Source organism: Mytilus edulis, chromosome 13 (assembly GCF_963676685.1).
Source record: "Mytilus edulis chromosome 13, xbMytEdul2.2, whole genome shotgun sequence".
Classification (NCBI taxonomy): domain Eukaryota; kingdom Metazoa; phylum Mollusca; class Bivalvia; order Mytilida; family Mytilidae; genus Mytilus; species Mytilus edulis.
Genome location: NC_092356.1, coordinates 40,595,064 through 40,617,233, shown reverse-complemented (window position 1 = coordinate 40,617,233; position 22,170 = coordinate 40,595,064). Strand labels below are relative to the sequence as shown.

The window sequence follows — 22,170 nt, the reverse complement described above, 5'->3', positions numbered from 1 at the left end:
TCTTTTAAATGGATTTAGATTTTCTTCCAGTTAATTTACATACAGTCTGCAGTTAAATTTTTCTTATTAGATTCATTAACTATCCTAGATATTTACCAAACTTGGACAGAAGGTTCTTACAATCATAAGATAGTATCAAGAGGAATATTTTTATTGATTTTTTTCCTCATTGTTGTTGAGCCTGCGATTTACAGCAAAAGTAGGCGAGACACTGGGTTCCGCGGAACCCTTAGAAATTTTTTTATTAAGTTAACCCATTTTAATTCATATTTCATAGTGAGTCTTTCTATGTTGTGATGTCACACTGTTGTTCTGTTAAGGGTTAAGCTTGGTACCTATCAAAAAAATTAATTCCGCTGCATTTGTTATTCGCCTGTCCTCATTAGGTACCTGATGTTCAGTGGTTGTTGTTTGTTGACGTGGTTCATAAGTGTTTCTCGTTTTTTTCATTTAGATAAATTCGTTTGTGTTCCCGTTTGAATGGTTCACAATAGTTTGGGCCCTATATAGCTTGCCGTTCGGTGTGAGCAAAAACTCTGTGTTGAAAACCGAACTTTGACTTAAACATGTTATAATTGGTTACTTTTACAACTTGGGACTTGGATGAAGATTTGTCTAATATCACATCTTGTTATATCTATATATGAAGGATTGTAGATGTTCCGTCTCAAATATCAACACTTACATCCTCCTTATTATAAAAAAAGAAGATATGGTATTGATTGCCAATGAGACAACTCTCCACAAGAGACCAAATCGACACAGAAAATAACAACTAAAGGTCACCATACGGCCTTCAACTATGAGCACAAACCACAGCTTTATAATTTTCCTGGAAATATTTCATATTCATGTTTTTTTTACATGTCTTGTAGTCAGTAAAATACAAAATGTGTATGAAGGATTGTAGATGATCTATCTCAAATATGAACGCTTGCAGCCTACTGCATAAATGTTGATGGAAAGATTTGATCCTTACTAATGTACCTAAGATTTTCTATTTATGAGTTTGACTGTTCCTCTTGTATATTTCGTTCCTCTTTAATATATATCTTGCAGTTGGGAAAATACCAAATATGTATGAAGCATTGTAGATTTTCCCTCTCAAATATCAACACTTGCAGCCTACTGTATAAATGTTTGTGGAAAGATTTCATGTACCTATATATCCCTTGCAGTGAGTAAAATATCAAATGTGTATGAAGCATTGTAGATGTCCTCAAAGTTTGACACTTGCAGCCTACTGAATAAATTTTCATGGAGAATTTCAACACATACAGCCTACTCTATAAGTGTCTTTTGGATATATTTCACCCTGACTAAAGTACCTATGCATGTCTAACCACATCTTCCTATATCTACTAACAGTCGATAACATATAAAATGTGCATAAAAGATTGTAGATGTTCCCTCTGGAATAATCTGAATATTTTAGGAAACCACTGACTCTATTTTATGAGCTTCATATACAATTATTTCAAGATTTTCCAAGTCTCCCTATCATAAGACTGTTTACATTTTCTTATCATCATCATAGACACAATATTTATTTCTTGTCAATAAAGAGATGAGGAATTTCAATATATATACAGAAAAGCAATCATATAGGATTGTTGCTGGAAAATTGTCATATTGATACAAAGTAAAAGTTATAATAAAATTTTAGAACTTTTTATTTCATGAAAATCAAACCTAAATAACATAGAATGAAAGATCCACTAAACTCAATACATTGTACAATTCTAAATATTCAAATACATAAATGCATGAACAACGTATACACATTCTTAACTACACAATAAAACTGCTTTGATTTGATTTTAAACAGCCAGGAATCTGTTTACTTTCACCTTTTAGATAACATTTTATACATAGAACATAAAATGTATTCATGTAAATGAATTCTATGTTTGTTTCTTTAATGATAACCATTTTCCGAGTAGTAAAAAGTTCATCTTAAATGCATTTTAAATCATTGCACGTCTTCAATATATAAGAACACAGTTCAGTTGTCCTCCACATTGCAGATATTTTATCCAAGAACAAATTACAATATTAATTAATTATAACAAAAACACAGATCTAAGCACAGTAAAATAGTCTCCCCTGTTCTGTAAAGAATTCTTGTTCGTATTCTTTCTTAATTGTGTGGCCGGCACTAAATCTTGTTTAACCTACAAAATAATATATGGTTCAGTTGAATATATAATTAGTCCAATACAATACAGAATTTCAATGCCTCAAACAGTTGTTATTTATTTTCCATCTAAGAATAAAGCGTGTTTCATCAGTGCAAAAACAGAACATAATCCCAAGATTGTATCAAATTGTAAAATTTGTAATGCAGAAATACAATTCATTTGTGAGACCAATCATTTAAATGAAAAGTTAAAATTATTTTTTTCTTTAGTAATGACTTTACACAGAACCATGACTCAAATGATTTACCTTTTTGTTTTATGAAATGACAATGTGAGAGAAAACAAGGCTTCATCATAACTATTTCTTTTTATCAAGTATTGGTAATAAGAATGTGTTGGTGAATATGTAAACTGTGATGATTAAAATATATAGTGTTGTGATAGACAAACATACCGAAGTGATAGACATACATAGTGTGGTGATAGGTAAACAAAGCATGGTGATAGGTAAACAAAGCATGGTGATAGACAATAGTGTGGTGATAGACAAACATACTGAAGTGATAGACAAACAAATTGTGGTGATAGACAAACATAGCGTGGTGACAGACAACACATAGTGTCGTGATAGACAATAGTGTGGTGATGGACAAAAATATTGTGGTGATAAATACACAGACTGTGGTGAATGACTTATTTAGTGTGGTGATTGATTATGTGTGGCGGTAGATATATTATATGTGGCCATAATTATACTATGTGTTGCAGTAGATACATAATATGTGGTGGTATATACATTATGCGTGTGCCAGCAGAAGTATCATGTAGACATAGTTACAAGTACAATAACACTGAAACAATATATTTTTAAGGTTTACTCATCTTGAATGATAGAATCTTTGACTGACAGTTAGTATACCATATTTGCTACTTTTATTGAAAAGATATCTGACATGATATTTACATAAAATATTGCACGATATGTTGGAGCAGTTATTCTTTAAAAAACATTTCTTTTAAATTATTTCATTTCAACCAGGATTGTTTAATTGCTTATTAACTCTTTACATACATATGTAAAGAGTAAAGTGTCGGTGTTGACATGAATATCAATTATTTGGTCATTTTTTATAAATTTCCTGTTTACAAAACTTTGAATTTTTCGAAAAACTAAGAATTTTCTTATCCCAGGCATAAATTACCTTAGTCGTATTTGGCACAACTTTTGGAATATTGGATCCTCAATGCTCTTCAACTTTGTATTTGTTTGATTTTTAACTATTTTGATATGAGCGTCACTGATGAGTCTTATGTAGAAACGAAACTTGCGTCTGGCGTACTAAATTATAATCCTGGTACCTTTGATAACTATGAGTAATACTTTTAATTTTAATGAAGATTACCTTTTCCTTTTTCTTCTATGTTCTATCTTTCAAAAATCTAGTTTCACTTTTCTGAAGAAAAAAAAATAATAACAATTGAGTCATTTTTAGTTTAAAATCTGAATAAACATAAACAGATTTCTGTACAGAAAGGTGGATTATTATCATGCTCATATCTACTTTTAAAATGATATAAATAGGGCTTGAAAGGTATACCCAGTGGTGTGATAGAAATAATATATAAATTGAGGTGAAAATATACAGTGAGGTGATTGATTAATAAAGTAAAGGTGTTTAATATGTAGAAATATACATAGAGACTGTGGGGGGTAGATATAGAGAAGGGGTAATAGAAATAGAGAGTGTGTGGTGATTGATATATAAAGTGAGGTGATGGATAAATAAAATGAGGTGATAGGTGTTTATGATGTTGTCATAAACATAGAGACATTGGGGATAGATATTGAGAGTATGGGGATAGATATTGAGAGTGTGTGGTGATTGATATATAAAGTGAGGTGATGGATAAATAAAATGAGGTGATAGGTGTTTATGATGTGGTCATAAACATAGAGACAATGGGGATAGATATTGAGAGTATGGGGATAGATATAGAGAGTGTGTGGTGATTGATATATAAAATCAGATGATGGATAAATAAAGTAAAGTGATTGGTGTTTGTTATTTGGTCATGAACATAGAGACTATGGGGATAGATATTGAGAGTTTGGGGATAAATATAGAGAGTGTGTGGTGATTGATATATAAAGTGAGGTGATGGATAAATAAAATGAGGTGATAGGTGTTTATTGTGAGGTCATAAACATAGAGACTGTAGGGATAGATATTGAAAGTATTGGGATAGAAATAGAGAGTGTGTGGTGATCATTATATTAAGTGAGGTGATGAATAAATAAAGTAAGGTGATAGGTGTTTAAAATGTGGTCATAAACATAGAGACTGTGGGGATATATATTGAGAGTATGGGGATAGATATAGAGAGTGTGTGGTGATTGATATATAAAATTAGATGATGGATAAATAAAGTAAAGTGATTGGTGTTTGTTATTTGGTCATAAACATAGAGACTATGGGGGTAGATATTGAGAGTTTGGGGATAGATATAGAGAGTGTGTGGTGATTCATGTATAAAGTGAGGTGATTGATTAAAAAAAGTAAGGTGGTAGGTGTTTATGATGTGGTCATAAACATAGAGACTGTGGGAATACATATCGAGAGTATGGGGATATATATAGTAAGTGTGTGGTGATAAATATATAAAGGGAGGTGATGGATAAATAAAGTAAGGTGATAGGTGTTGATAATGTGGTCAAAAACATAGAGACTGTGGGTATAGATATTGACAGTGTGGTGAGTGACACAGAGATTATGGGGATATATATAAAGAGTGTGTTGATTGATATATAAAGTGAGGTTATTGATAAATAAAGTGTGGTGATAGGTGTTTATTATATGAAGATATACAGAGAGACTTTTGGGGTACACAAAAAAGAGTGGGGGATAGATATAGAGAGTGTGTGAGTGGTGATTGATACATATAGTGAGGTGATTGATAAATAAAGTAAGATGATAGTTGTTTATTTTGTGGAAATATACATAGAGACTTTTAGGGCGAATATAGAGAGTTGTGGATATATATAGAGTGTGGTGATTGATACATAAAGTGAGGTGATTGATTAATAAAGTTAGGTGATAGGTGTTTATTATGTGGAGTTATACAGAGAGACTTTTGTGGTATACAGAAAAGAGTGGGGGATAGATATAGAGAGTGTGTGAGTGGTGATTGATACATATAGTGAGGTGATTGATAAATAAAGTAAGATGATAGGTGTTTATTTTGTGGAGATATACAGAGAGACTATTGGGGCGGATACAGAGAGTTGGGGATATATATAGAGAGTGTGGTGATTAATATATGAAGTGAGGTGATTGATAAATAAAGTAAGGGGGTAGCGTTTGTATTATCCCGAGATATACATAGAGAATATTATGATACTATTATGATATATACATAATGACTGTTGGCATTGGTATGGAGAGTGAAGTGATAGACAATCATAGTATGGGGATAGCTATTAAGACTGTAGTGATAGACAATCATAGTATGGGGATAGCTATTAAGACTGTAGTGATAGATAATCATAGAATGGGGATAGCTATTGAGACTAGTGATAGATAATCAGTGTATGGGGATAGCTATTGAGACTGTAGTGATAGATAATCATAGTATGGGGGTCCCTATTGAGACTGTTGTGATATATATGAAGAATGTGGTGCTAAATACAGCGACTGTAGCAATGGAGAATATATAATTTATAAAGCACCACACTGTATATATCTTTTTTCGAGTATTATTTTCTAAAAATACTTTACCATCACTATTTCTGAGTGCTGCTTGGTTGTAAATCATTTAACTATTCTTGTTATTTCACTTAAAATTAGATGAACCATTTCCTTTTTTCCATTTTCACCAATGACCTCTAAATTCCTGCAAAATGTTGTTTGGTATTTCTGCAAGAAGAACACAAATATAAATAATGAATTTGATAATTGCTACATAACAAGTATACAAGCTTATACAAACATATATCAGTGGACATTGCATATCTGCATATCTCCTTCCACTGCAAATTATACAATGACCAGTACATTTCTCTGACTTAGAGAAAATACAACAAGTTATAGTATACAGTCTGGTGAAAAATAGATAAATAATGATGATAGATATAATCATTTTGTTACTATAAATATGATATGATGGTGATAAAAAGATATAGATAGGTGATAAGTGTGGACTTAGTTATAGTGGGATTATGTGTATATATACAGTGAGGTAAAGGGTCCACAGAATAGTATTAAGATATATACAGTGTGATGATATATAAACAAAAGGATGATATATATATATATATATATATATATAAAAGAGTCTAAATTGAAAACTACGTTCAAACCTATGATTGTGTTGGATAAAAACCGCAATTTTTATACGTGTGCATGTCAAACAAATTTCGTTGTAGAAGGGTCTAAAAACAGCACAAACAACATTTTCCAAAAGACCAACAAAGTGAAAAAGTATTTTTAAACAAAACGCATTTGACTAACAGGTCGAACAACTGATGTTCTTTAACCCTGCTGATATATATATAAGTACGTCTGAGTCAGTGACAACTTTCCAACAGATTAATCCATCGGATCGCCATCAATGATGGTGATACATGGCTGTGTACATAATGTATATACAACTCATCTAAACATCAATCCAACAATGTTAGATCTGTAAAATATATATATATACTATGTGGTGACATATATATCAATGGTGTTGTGATTGATTTAAACAGTGCAGTTAGTTAAAAGATACATACATGACATATGTGGAGGGGATACATATATAAAATATGGTGAAAAAATATCAACAGTGAGGTCAATAAAATTTTTCAGGGATGTCATATATATATAAAATGAGGAAATAGATATATAAATTTAATAGAAAGATATATAAAGTGAGATGATAGATATACAAATTGTGGTAACAGATACACAGTGTGGTGATATATGTATAAAATGTAGTGATAGATGTACAGTGTATTGATAGATATATTAAATAAGATGATACATATATAAACTGAGATGGTGTATCAATTAAATGAGGTCTTTCTTATATAGAATGAAGTGATAGATATACAAAGTGTGGTGACATATATACAGTGTGGTGATAGATATATAAAGTGTTGTCACATATGATCAGGTAGGTGATAGATGTATAAAGTGTGATGATAGATATATAAAGTTTGATGATAGATATATAAAGTGTGGTGATAGATACATAAGTTGTTTTGACATATGATGAGTTAGGTGAAAGTTGTATATAGTGTGGTGATAAATATATACAGTGTGATGATAGATATATAAAGTAAGGTGATTAATGACAGAGTGATTATTATACAGTGTGATAATTGATGACACAGAGTGGTAATATATATATACAGTGAAGTGATTGATGATACAGTGTGTTGAAAGGTAATACACAGTGGTGATACATATAAAGGGTAGGGTGATTGATGATACAGAGTGGTGAAAGATATATACACTGTGACGATTGATGATACAGAGTGGTGATAGATACATACAGAGAGTTGATAGCTATATACAGTGTGGTAATTGGTGATACAGAGTGGGGATAGATGTCTAGTGTGGTGATAGAGATAAACAATATAGTGACTGATGATACAGAGTGGTGAAAGATATATGCACTATGAGGATTGATGATACAGAGTGGTGATAGATACATACAGAGAGTTGATAGCTATATACAGTGTGGTAATTGGTGATACAGAGTGGGGATAGATGTCTAGTGTGGTGATAGAGATAAACAATATAGTGACTGATGATACAGAGTGGTGAAAGATATATGCACTATGAGGATTGATGATACAGAGTGGTGATAGATACATACAGAGAGTTGATAGCTATATACAGTGTGGTAATTGGTGATACAGAGTGGGGATAGATGTCTAGTATGGTGATAGAGATAAACAATATGGTGACTGATGATACAGAGTGGTGAAAGATATATACACTGTGACGATTGATGATACAGAGTGGTGATAGATACATACAGAGAGTTGATAGCTATATACAGTGTGGTAATTGGTGATACAGAGTGGGGATAGATGTCTAGTATGGTGATAGAGATAAACAATATGGTGACTGATGATACAGAGTGGTGAAAGATATATACACTGTGACGATTGATGATACAGAGTGGTGATAGATACATACAGAGAGTTGATAGCTATATACAGTGTGGTAATTGGTGATACAGAGTGGGGATAGATGTCTAGTGTGGTGATAGAGATAAACAATATAGTGACTGATGATACAGAGTGGTGAAAAATATATTCAGTTTGGTGATTGATGATACAGAGTGGTGATAGATATATACAGTAAGGTTATTAATTATACAGAGTGGTGATAGATATGTAGAGTGTGGTCATAGATATCTATTCCTCAATTTGGTGTCCTACAGATACAGTCCTACATATATCGCTAGGCTGTATTTATATACTATCCAGATATCAGTCATGTGGTGTGCTTTAATATGTTCTGTTTGTTTTTCAAATATCTCTATATAGCAATAAGAATCCCACCCATTTTCTGAAAAGATACACACACAAACACCAGTCTTTTCTACGATGACAATAATAGTTTTCAAAATTGAAATGTGTATGATTGTGCAACAAAATCAACCATGTTGAAAAACAAATAGTTACAATGATAGGTGCCGAACTGAATCATTTTTAGTTTTCAGCAAACATACACAGATTGCTGCAAATATAAATCAATCGTTAGTATGCTTATATCCACTTTCAAATTGGTATAAACATGGTTTTAACAGATACACATAGAGTTGTGATAGCCTTATACAGTAAGAGAATATACCAAACATATTAAGTATGGGGATAGAAAAAATTAAATTGAATTGAGGTGATATGTATATAGAAGGTGGTGATAGATAAATGAAGTGAAGATATCATGTTAGGTGATAAATATATAGACTGTGGTGATGGCTATATCATACGAGGTGATGGATATATAAATTGAGGTGATAAATAAAAAAAGTGAGGTGATAGATAAAGAAAGTGAGATGATAGATAAAGAATGTGAGGTGATAGATAAAGAAAGTAAGATTATAGATATGTAAAGTGTAGAAACAGATGTACAAAGAGAGGTGATGGATATATAAGTGTGGTGATAGATATAGAAATGTGGTGATAGATACATAAAGTGGTGATAAGATATATAAAGTGTACTTACAAATGTCTAAAGTGAGGTGATTGATATATAAGGTGTGGTGATCGATATAGTAAGTGAGGTGATTGATATATTAGATGTGGAGGTAGATATATAAAGTGTGGTGATAGATATGGATATAGTGAGGTGATTGATATATAAAGTTTGGTGATATATATGTTAAGTATGGTGACAGATATATAAAGTGTGGTGATATATATATATAAAGTCTAGTGACAGATATATAGAGTGTAGTGATATATATATAAAGTGTTGGGATAGATATATAAAGTCTGGTGACAGATATATAGAGTGTAGTGATAGATATATAAAGTGAGGTGATAGATATATATTGTGAAGTGATTGATATATAAAGTGTGATGATGTATATGTTAAGTGTGGTGACAGATAAGGTCTGGTGGATAAAAATAAAGTGTGGTGACAGATATATAGAGTGTTGTTACAGATATATAAAGTGAGTAGATAGATAGATATAGATATAGTGAGGTGAGTGATATATAAAGTGTGATCATGGATATGTTAAGTGTAGTGACAGATATATAAAGTATGGAGACAGATATATGTAGTGTGGTGATAGATTTATAAAGTCATAAATAATGGAGTAAAATATATATCAAGTGAGGTGATAGATATATATGTAGTGAGGTGGTGGATATATAAAGTGTGGTGACAGAGTCTGGTGACAGATATATAAAGTGTGGTGACAGAGTATAGTGACTGATATATAAAGTGTGGTGACAGAGTCTGATGACAGATATATAAAGTGTGGTGACAGATATATAAGGTGTGGTGATAGATTTATGAAGTCTGGTGACAGATATATAAAGTGTGGTGATATATATATATATATATATATATATGTATAAGGTGTGGTGATGTATATATAATGTGTGGTGACAGATGTTAAAAGCGTGGTGAAAGATTTATGAAGTGTGGTGGCAGATATATAAAGTGTGGTGACATATATATATAAAATATTGTGACACATATATAAAGTTTGGGGAGATATATAAAGTGTGGTAACAGATAAATAAATTGTGGTGATGAATATATAAAGTGTGGTAACAGATAAATAAAGTGTGGTGATAGATATATAAAGTCTTGTGACAGGTATATAAGGTTTGATGACAGATACATAAAGTGTTGTGATAGATTTTTAAAGCGTGGTGACAGATATGTAAAGTGTGGGTATAGATATATAAAGTCTGGTGACAGATATATAAAGTCTGGTGACAGATATATAAAGTGTAATGATAGATATATAAAGTGAGTTGATAAATATATATTGTGAGGTGATTGATATATGAAGGGTGATGATGGATATGTTAAGTGTGGTGACAGATATATAAAGTGTGGTGATAGATATATAAATTCTGGTGACAGATATATAGAGTGTTGTGACAGATATATAAAGTGTGGTGACAGATATATAAAGTGTTGTGATATATATATAAAGTGTGGTGACAGATATATAAAGTGGGGTGATAGATACATAGTGACATTATGGATATATAAATTGTGGTGATGGATATGTTAAGTATAATGACAGATATATAAAGTGTGGTGACAGATATATAAAGTATGGTGATAGATATATAAAGTGTGGTGACAGATATATAAAGTATGGTGATAGATATATAAAGTGTGGTGATAGATATATAAAGTCTTGTGACAGATATATAAAGTGGTGATAGATATATAAAGTGTGGTGAAATATATATAAAGTGTGTTGATTGATATATAAAGTGTAAATATAGATATATAAAGTGAGGTGATAGATATATATAGTGAGGTGATTGATATATAAAGTGTGGTGATGGATATGTTAAGTGTTGTGACAGATATATAAGGTGTGGTGACAGATATATAAAGTGGGGTGATAGATATATAGTGACATTATGAATATATAAAGTGTGGTGATGGATATGTTAAGTATAATGACAGATTTATAAAGTTTGGTGACAGATATATAAAGTGTGGTGACAGATATATAAAGTATGGTGATAGATATATAAAGTGTGGTGACAGATATATAAAGTATGGTGATAGATTTATAAAGTGTGCTGATTGATATATAAAGTGTGCTGATTGATATAAAGTGGTGATAGATATAAAAAGTGTGGTGATGGATATGTCAAGTGTAATGACAGATATAAAAAGTGTGGTGATAGATAAACAAAGAGTGGTGACATATATATAAAGTGTGGTGACAGAAATATAAAGTATGGTGACAGATATATAAAGTGTGGTGACTGGTATATAAAGTTTGGTGACAGATATATAAAGTGTGGTGACAGATATAGAAAGTGTTGTGGCAGATATATAAAGTGTGGTGACAGAATATAAAGTGTGGTGACAGATATCTAAAGTAGTGATAGATATGTCAAGTGTAATGACAGATATATAAAGTGTGGTGATAGATATACAAAGTGTGGTGACAGATATATAAAGTGTGGTGACAGAGTCTGGTGACAGATATATATAAAGTGTGGTGACAGATATATAAAGTGTGGTGACAGATATGTAAAGTGTGGTGATAGATATATAAAGTGTGTTGATTGATATATAAAGTGTAATTATAGATATATCAAGTGAGGTGATAGATATATATAGTGAGGTGATTGATATATAAAGTGTGGTGATGGATATGTTAAGTGTGGTGACAGATATATAAGGTGTGGTGACAGATATATAAAGTGGGGTGATAGATATATAAAGACATTATGGATATATATAAAGTGTGGTGTTGGATATGTTAAGTATAATGACAGATATATGAAGTGTGGTGACAGATATATAAAGTGTGGTGACAGATATATAAAGTATGGTGATAGATATATAAAGTGTAATGAGAGATATATAAAGTGTGCTGATTGATATATGAAGTGTGGTGACAGATATATAAAGTATGGTGATATATATATATATAGTGTGGTGATAGATATATAAAGTCATGTGACAGATATTTAAAGTGGTGATAGAGATATAAAGTGTGGTGATGGATATGTCAAGTGTAATGACAGATATATAAAGTGTGGTGATAGATATACAAAGAGTGGTGACAGATATATAAAGTGTGGTGACAGAAATATAAAGTTTGGTGACAGATATATAAAGTGTGGTGACAGATATAGAAAGTTCAGTGACAGATATATAAAGTGAGGTGGCAGATATATAAAGTGTGGTGACAGAATATAAAGTGTGGTGACAGATATATAAAGTAGTGATAGACATATAAAGTGTGGAAATGGATATGTCAAGTGTAATGACAGATATATAAAGTGTGGTGATAGATATACAAAGTGTGGTGACAGATATATAAAGTGTGGTGACAGAGTCTGGTGACAGATATATATTACGTGTGGTGACAGATATATAAAGTCTGGTGACAGATATATAAAGTGTGGTGACAGATATATAAAGTCTGGTGACAGATGTATAAAGTGTGGTGACAGATATAGAAAGTTTAGTGACAGATATAGAAAGTGTGGTGGCAGATATATAAAGTGTGGTGACAGAATATAAAGTGTTGTGACAGATATATATTAAGTGTGGTGACAGATATATAAAGTGTTGTGACGGAGTCTGGTGACATATATATATAAAGTGTGGTGACAGATATATAAAGTCTGGTGACAGGTATATAAAGTGTGGTGACGGATATATAAAATGTGCATGTGGTGACAGATATAAAAGGTGTGGTGACAGATATATAAAGTGTGGTGACAGATATATAAAGTCTGGTGACATATATATATAAAGTGTGGGGACAGATATATAAAGTATGGTGACATATATATAAAGTCTGGTGAAATATATGATAAAGCGTATATAACATGGCAAAATCCGTATCACATGCCGCATCACCCTCGACCAATATCATAAAGTGACAGAAGAGATAAATCAAGGTCCTAGATATATAGCAATTATCTATCATATTGAATACACCTTAATTATTGGTAACCCCGGTTGACCCGACTGCATAGAACTTTTGACGAATACAACAATCATTTTTCCTTTGTGGCTTCAGATATTTTTTTTTACTTCAAAATTTTACTACAACCTGTGTGATATCCAGTATTGGCGGACATATAGTGATAAGGTGCAGTGGCGGATCCAGGGGAGAGTTCAGGGGGGTTGGACCCCCCCCTTTTTTAACGATCAATGCATTGGAATGGTGACTTATAGTTGGACCCCCCCCCCCTTTTTCAAATGGCTGGATTCGCCCCTGATAAGGTGTATGAAAAATTACCATCAACATCAAACCACTCTCGTTTTACAAGATTTGTTACATTTTCACCAGTTTCAAGTTTCATGTCCTATTAACACAAATCTATCTCCACATAGAAGATTTTTTTTCAAAAAGTGAAAGTAGAAATTAACGGATCCGCCCAGTTCCGGTCGCGCATGCGCACAAATACGAGGTTACAGTCCGGGTTACAATATCTATAACCTTGTATATTATATACCTCATTCAAACGAGAAAACTAACGACTTAATGTATGCACAAAAATGAACAAAAAACAAACATGTAACACATAAACAAACGACAACCACTGAATTACAGGCTTCTGACTTGGGACAGGCACATACATACAGAATGTGGCGGGGTTAAATATGTTAGCGGGATCCCAAGTCTATTTGCTGAAATTTAATATCGATAATTTATTGAAAGAAATAATCAATATTATCTTTCAATATATTTGAGTATGATAAATTATTGATAAATAAATGTGACCAAATGTATGTACATTGGCCACAGTGATATTGTTTTTTTTTTCTTTCAAAACTACCTTTACCCTTTTTTATTGGGAAAATATGCGTCATTTTTATCAAATTGGGAAATTTATAATACACCATGAATTTGACTGGAACTTCAATTTGCAGACCCCCTTTCAAGAGGTAAACCCTTATTTGAAATAAGACCCCTTATTGTCAGTGATGATACATAAATAGACCCTCAAATCTGCACATATAGTCATTTTAGGCATGAAAAATGTTTAAATGAGTGTTTTCCAGTTTGTATTTATGCACAATTACTACTGAGACTGCACTGTATGGGAATAATGTTAAGCCATTTTTTTTTCAAATTGGGATTCTTCTCCAGGGGAAAAAGCCTTTATTCTCCGGTAATTTAAGGCTTCTTCTCCAGGGGAAAAAGACTTTATTCTCTGGTAATTTAAGGCAAACAATATCACTGGGCCGCCATTGCTGGTAAACATTTGATACTTCTGTTGCATAAATTTATTATTGAAGTACAACCACCGAAATTTCAAACTAGTTAACTAAAAGCAGCAACCTTTCCCGTAAATACATTTAATTATAAGAATGCTGTGAATGAGCAAATCAAATAAATGGCACATATGTGAAAAAAAAAAAAAAAAATATGCATGACACACATTTTATTTCTCCTTTCAATAAGTGTAAATTACCTAGACTTCTATCATTCCATTAGTATTAAAACCCACTAAAAAAGGGAGGTGTCTTTTTGACTGTGTTGGGTGTTTAAATACGCAGTAACGTCCAGTGGGGATGGAGACTTAATTTAACTATAATGCATTGGATGGAAACTGATTTGCTTTCTGAATATTAAAAAACCCTTGCAATGACTCATGACAGTTATGTTGTTGTTCTCTAACAAGGAAACATCAGGCCAATTAACAACATAAAATCAGCATGTACACACACTCACATGGTTAAATCCAGGTATATAAGCAAAAGAATCATTCTTCTAAAAGGTAAATATGATTTTAAAATGTCTGAATTATTTGTAGTATTTTAACATTTTAATGAAAGTAGGTTAATTAATTACATGGTAATATTGACAAAGTTACATCATATAGGTTTACAACTACAGAAAACAATACTGGAAATTGTTTTTAAATTTTGTATTCATCAGATCTAAACAATATTTTTATATATATATTTTTGATCCTCCTGAATATAATGAAATATTTGCCACTGGACATTAATCAACCAATCTATATCTTTGATCCTCCTGAATATAATGAAATTTTTGCCACTGGACATTAATCAACCAATCTATATCTTTGATCCTCCTGAATATAATGAAATATTTGCCACTGGTCATTTACCAACCGATCTATAATCTTTGCAAGATAGATACTTCTTTCTTTTTTTTAAATATTATATATAAAATGATAAAGAGTTCACATGTTTGTTAAAAACATATAGGCATAGAACAAATGGTTATTATTTGTACTATTTTATACTTTCAGGTTGTGAAACAAATGCTGAGCAATAAGATGGAACTAACTGTTTGATGGTGTTTGATGATGGAACTTTTTATTCAGACTTAATTTAGAACATTTTGAAAAATTCTTTTGTCATGTCTTTGTACTTGTTATATAAAGCCAACAAAAGAAAAAAAAATCTTGGGCTTTTAGTATCTTTTCTTGGCTAACATGACATTCACGATCAATAGATATAAAAAGATGTTGTATGAGTGCCAATGAGATAACTCTCCATCCAAGTCACAATTTGTAAAAAAGAAAAACCATTAAAGATCAAAGTACGGTCTTCAACACGGAGCCCGAAGTTGGCTCACACTGAATAGTAAGCTATAAAAGGCCCCAAAATATGACTAGTGTAAACATGGTAAAACCATTTAAAATTGCATTTTTATTGAAGATTTCCTTTTGCACTGCTGCAAGACCTGCTCCATCATGTGGGGTTGGGGGTTGGAGGGGGTCCAATTCCTAAATCCCGAGTTTACTTTTGCCCAATCTCGACTTCCAGGGCCTTATTTGACAATATCGCGAAATCCTCGATAAAATTACATGTTTTTATTTTTTGCAAAATAAATTGATTGATGATTGTGTTCTGTTCAAAGAAACCAGTCTGTCTGTTGTGCAGATTCCCTGTATCTTATTAATATAATCTAGTTTATAACAGATTATATATACACGGCTACTGCGCATTATTCGAAAACTTAAAAGAAACATAAACAAGCTGTCTAGTTTGAGATCAATAAAAGAAGGTAAGAAATGTTCGTCAGTTACTTGGAGTATGATAGTGCATTGTACACGTTATCACTCTTCTTAACTCTGCAACTTTTTTTGTGCTAGTCTGTAGCCAGGATACTGTGATACAATAGATATAGGAAAATGTGGTATGGTTACTTTTATTACAATACTTATCTTGTGCTGATGAACCTTGTTTAAATTCTGCTTTGTGTCTGTGTGTAATCGTATCCTTTGGTTAGCTAATTATTAATTCTCTTAAATTTGTAACTTTGATCAAGATGAACAAATTATATCAGAGAAATCCAAAAACCTTAAAACTGTAGAACAAACAATGTGCAAATATATGCAAGAAGTAATATAAAAATAAGCAACACCGTTGAACAAATGAACGCCGGTACAAAAGGAACAATCACAAAAGTTTAAACAACATCAAACAGTAAAAAAATTGGCCCAAATTCCTACAAAAAAACAAGAGTAAAACCCAAGTGCTCCAGAAAGGTAAGTTAATGCAATTGTTTTCAAGCAAGAGTCCCGATAGATGAAAATCTTGAATTACTGGACGTAAATACACATAAAGCCCGTGTTCGATTAAACTAAATCCAGAAATCCCTATCAATATATATACTTCGTTTCCGAAATCCCGAAGTGAAAAATAGCCTGATCCGACCCCCCCCCCCTTTTCCCCTTTATGTTCTCCAGTTTTTTATGCTTATATATTTTTCATTTCCACCAAATCAGTTACAATCATAAACATACTTTAAGTAATAAAATAACTACAGTCCTGCTAAATATGTTCAAGTTTAGTCAAATTGATTTTTATCATTTTTGCAATCTCATTACCATAATCTCTGTTTATTTCCTTTTTTAATCATTTGAAAAAGCTGATAACTACAACATAAGATTTTAGTAAACTTAAAAAATAGTTTTAAAGACAATGTATATAAACAAGTTGTCCACACTTTTTGTACATGTACATTCAGTTGGCATTAAGGATAGAAATTTTGGCAGAGAAAACTTGTATCGTCATCAAAGTCTGACATGTGCTAGGGGTCAAAGGTCAAATGATTTTCTGAAACCATGTACGTTAAATTTCTTCTGCCATAGGGTACATTCAAACAATACATGGATATTAATTATGAAATATCCCTACATTAATCCCACAGAGTCCCTACTAATATAATAGATTATATAAGAAACTTGTTCCTTACTGGTCTGTATTTATTATAACTAAAGCATGTAATAAAATTTTGAAAATTTAAGAAAAATTAAATTTTGTCCCAAGGGGTAATTTCCCTCCTATTACCACTGGATTTTTTCACCTATGGAAACGTTTGAGAGACCAAGATTTGATTTCTTATAATGCAAGCATCATTTCCTGAATGTATGACTCCACATGTATAGTTTGAATGGTAGCCAGTTTGAAAAATCCCAGCTCACCAAAGACAAGAATTTAGTGAAAAATAATTTTGTTGTTCATTCCTGTTACAGCCTTTATGTGTACCTTCTGAGAATATTTGATTGTCAGCACTATAACATTAAATGTGTTTGTATAGTATCTTATAAAATTGATATGTAGATGGAAGTAGACTTCCACACAAATCAAATAAAAAGACAAAAAGTACTGTGTAATTCCTTTCTGTTACGTTCTGTCATGTTACCTGATAAAAAGTAACAGCATAGCCATAATCAGTAACAGGAAGGATGTTAAAGGACAATTTCACTGATGAAACACAAAGTTAATCTACTACATGCCATCCATTGCATTTAATATATTAAGTTATTATCATCATTTAATAAATCTCAACATACTATACAGTATTTTGAACATGTTGAATGTAAAAACAGGTTTTTGACTTTTGATAACAGCAGAGAACATTGTGCAATTCTACATGTTCTAGACTAGTAGAAATGGTAACAGAAAGGAATTTATTTTTGAATTTTTCTTTACCTAGGCAGATTTTTCATCTTGCAAATAAAGTTTTAAAAGATAAATAACATTGTTTGCTGTTATCTTCCAATTGTGAACAATTTGTAATGATGTATTTTTCTGAAACTGTGAAATAAAGGAATTGTTTTGAAAACAAATATTCCTCCCTGTTACCAACTGTGTCCTGTTACTCAAGATTCTTTCATGTTACCGACATATCGGACTATATTTTAGTATATTTCTTAACCTTTTGTATTGTAAATGCTAAAATAAATAATTGGCATTTGATAAAATATTGTAGGATATACTAGTAAACCAGATATAGTATCTTTAACTTATTCTTAATTCCCATGACAATCTTTTTTAAATTGATTCACTTTGGTAACAGGAAAGAACTGGAATTTTGTGTACCATTTTTAAAATTGTCATTGCTACCACATTTAACAATTGTTTGAATTGCAGACAACAGTTCCTGAATCCTCATTGTTTGTTCTTCGATTTGTGCTATTAAAATACCTGACACAGTCTGTTCTAAAGACAATTTTTTTTCTTTCCTATTGCCAAAAATTAGACATTTTCAGATATTGTCTCGTCTGTATCTGTATCTTTATATATTCTGCCAATATAGGCACACCTTCAGTACGAAGTAATAAATCAATCACCAATCATGCCAATAGAATTATAATAAAGTATGTACACTATAGAAGTATGTCAATATATTTCTTCACCAGTATCACACATCAAGTCTTAATAATGAAATTTAAAATATATTTTCTTTTAAATAATGATAAGTTACAGTCCACACACAAGTACTAATTAGCTAAATATGACTTTTTAAAGTGTTTCTGTCCTGTGTTTAGGAGCTTGTACCTTTGCATATGCAGGTTATATATAAGTGTTTTACAAGCAGGTTCAACATGCAAGCTAATAAAGCTACATAAATCACTAGTTTGAGTGCAGGCACAGAATTTCAAAAGGTAGTATGGGTTAATTATCACATGGATTAAGTTTACAATCAAACTAATGTTAAATAGTTCTAACATTCTAAGACACTGCTCACGTATTAATTTAAGATGATTTTCTCTCTCCGGTTCTAGATGAGTAAATGAGATTAAGAAGTGTTCTATAGTCTCGTCCTCTTTATTACAAATTTTACAGGTGGCAGATACCTCACATTTGTTGAATTTGGCTCTATTTGATTGTAGTATGTAATTTCCTGTTGAAATTGTAGTTCTAATAGGAATTTTGTTGATTTCTCTGTAGTTTAAGGTGTTTGTTGTAAGGATTGGATGGATTGCTTTGATCTTATAGGCACCTGCTATGTGTTGTAAACTTGAATAACCCCGAATGTATTGTTGTATGTCTAAATTTGTTTTGCAGTGGATATAAGCTGATCATAAGAGTCATAACATTTTGAAACTAATACGTCAATACCATGTAGACAGACTATTTGGTTGTCGGGTGTGGTCTTTCAGGGGCAGTCATGGCCAGATTTATGGCTGAAGAAAGAAATAAGAAGGTTCTGATCGTAGACAAAAGAGATCACGTAGGTGGAAACTGCTATGATTACATCGATGAAAACGGAATAATAATTAATAAATATGGAGCACATTTGTTTCATACAAATCGCGAAAGAATATGGCAATACGTAAATCGTTTTTCCAGCTGGACAAGATGGGAACACAAAGTGTTAGGGGTAATTGATGGACAATACATACCATTGCCACCCAACATAACAACTATTAATATGTTATGTGGACAGCATTTAACAAATCAACAAGAAGCAGATGACTGGTTGTCCCGAAACCAATTGAAGCATGGACATATTGATAATGGATATCAAATGGCCACGTCAAGGGTAGGTGAAAACTTGTATGAAAAAATATTTAAGCATTATACATTTAAACAATGGGAGAGGTACCCAGAGGAATTGGATGCATCAGTGTTAGGTAAAATACCAGTAAGAAATAATTTCGATGACCGTTACTTCAGTGACAAATATCAAGCACTTCCTACTGATGGTTATACAAAAAGTTTTCGAAAACATCCTTGACCATGAAAATATAACAGTACGCCTGTCATGTGACTATTTTGACATTGATCCCTCTGCTATTTCGAACAGTACCATTATATATTCTGGTCCTATTGATGATTTCTTCACAAATGTTGGCTATCCCAAATTAGAGTATAGATCCGTAAACTTTGAAATTCAACTTTTGAAGAATATTAAATTCTTCCAGCCATGTGCTGCCGTTAATCATCCGGGTCCCGAAACTGCATTTACCAGGATAATAGAATACAAACATCTCCTCAATCAAGATTCGCCACACACCACGATTATCTCAGAGACAACATGTAGCGACGGTGATCCCTACTATCCTGTTCCAAACAAAAGAAATATGGAACTGTTTAAACAATATAAAGCATTGACAGAGAAAGAGAGAAATATACATTTTGTTGGACGACTTGCCAGTTATAAATATTTCAATATGGATCAATCAATTTTGAATGCACTTGAGTATTGTGACTCTAATTTTTCTATATAACAATACAACATTATACTCTGCTTTTTAATAAATCAGATGCCAATAAAAAGTAGAAATATTATATTTCAGAATGTTAAAATACTGCTTACGATGTGTAATACCTTTCTTATTATATTGCTCCTCAAATGCAAATTTACCTCATTTTTATTGATATGTAGTATCAATGGTGACAGTAATAGTAATCATGAATTATTTTGGTACATTTGAGGGGATATTTGAGCAGTATTAGGAAACCAGACCGAAATACAATGACAAGAAAGACTGTACATACGGTCTTCTCGATTGACAAATATCCAAACGATACTGGTATGTCAACCCCACCACTCCCCAAATAGAAATGGATGCCATAATGATATATTGGCACTAATGTTTAGAATGTCAAATTTCAGATTGAATGGAAAACCAGTTAAGCGGCATCGAGTAACATTTATATACTACACATTTGTGTGCAGTAAGATTTTTCCTGAAACAGGCAGCTTAGAAAAGAAGGAGCTAGTGTAATTGTCTGATGCGGGTTAATTTAAGACCGCAAAATTGTTATAATGGTGTCTTTTGTAGTTCAATACCCATTAAAACATTCACAAATAGTGTGTTTGGCATTTATGATAAAATTCGATTTTATTAACTGCCTCGAATATTTGAAGTATCGTTCGATTTTAAAGAAAACGATATGCATATCATATGTGAAAGTTGTGAATGACACGTTTATAAATCTTGCACAATACATCTTCGATGATTTGGTTTTGATTTTCTAATTTCTTTTATAAACACTTTTAGTTATCATTACCATTGGTGTATTCACAGTGTCATGACTTGTATTTCATATGATCAAGTAGAATAAATATATAAAAAAGATCTCTAATAAACATAACAAAGCAGTGTAACTAATCAGTTGTTATGTCTAACCTGTCTTCGATATTCCTGGGGTTGTGTTTCCTATAATGATTTCCATGATAGAGGGTTACTGCTCACAACGGAGCCATTAAACCAAGAGTTCCAAATGATGAAGTTGACACACCCCCTCGTAAGTTTGAGTTGGTTAACTGTTATCGAATAACCGTTCAACATATGATATCGAGTGTATCTGATGTCGTTATTACAATCCCGTTCCCTTTTCACGAATGTGACTTACCGTATTCGACTATTTACCGAGTTTGTACTGACACGAACTACACGACGGGTGCCACACGTGAGAAAGTGATTGCTTACCCTTCCAGAGCACCATATACCACCCGAGTTTGAAAGTCCCTCTGGTATCTTTCGCCTCTTTTATTAGAATCAATAGAGCTTTCTTACAAATTGACGAAAGGTACGAACGAACGTAAAGGGAACACGTATTACATTTCCGAA

The 22,170-nt window shown here is 32.0% G+C and overlaps 1 protein-coding gene and 1 long non-coding RNA gene across 2 annotated transcripts; one reads left to right on the top strand and one right to left on the bottom strand.

Annotated features, from left to right (window-relative positions):
• Positions 1-1,655: 1,655 nt before the first annotated feature.
• LOC139502352 (uncharacterized) lies at positions 1,656-13,741 on the bottom strand. The gene is made up of 4 exons (XR_011658804.1): positions 13,614-13,741; positions 5,918-6,055; positions 3,545-3,595; positions 1,656-2,174 (listed from the first exon to the last, which is right to left on the bottom strand). It is a non-coding gene; the product is annotated as an uncharacterized lncRNA (long non-coding RNA).
• Positions 13,742-19,757: 6,016 nt separating this feature from the next.
• LOC139500309 (UDP-galactopyranose mutase-like) lies at positions 19,758-20,327 on the top strand. The gene has a single exon (XM_071289052.1). The coding sequence runs from the start codon at positions 19,758-19,760 to the stop codon at positions 20,325-20,327; it is 570 nt and encodes a 189-aa protein (XP_071145153.1).
• The last annotated feature ends 1,843 nt before the right edge of the window (positions 20,328-22,170 follow it).

Bases quoted from the DNA above. Each gene is read 5' to 3' on its own strand.
- LOC139500309 (XM_071289052.1), top strand. From the start codon at position 19,758: ATGGCCAGATTTATGGCTGAAGAAAGAAATAAGAAGGTTCTGATCGTA.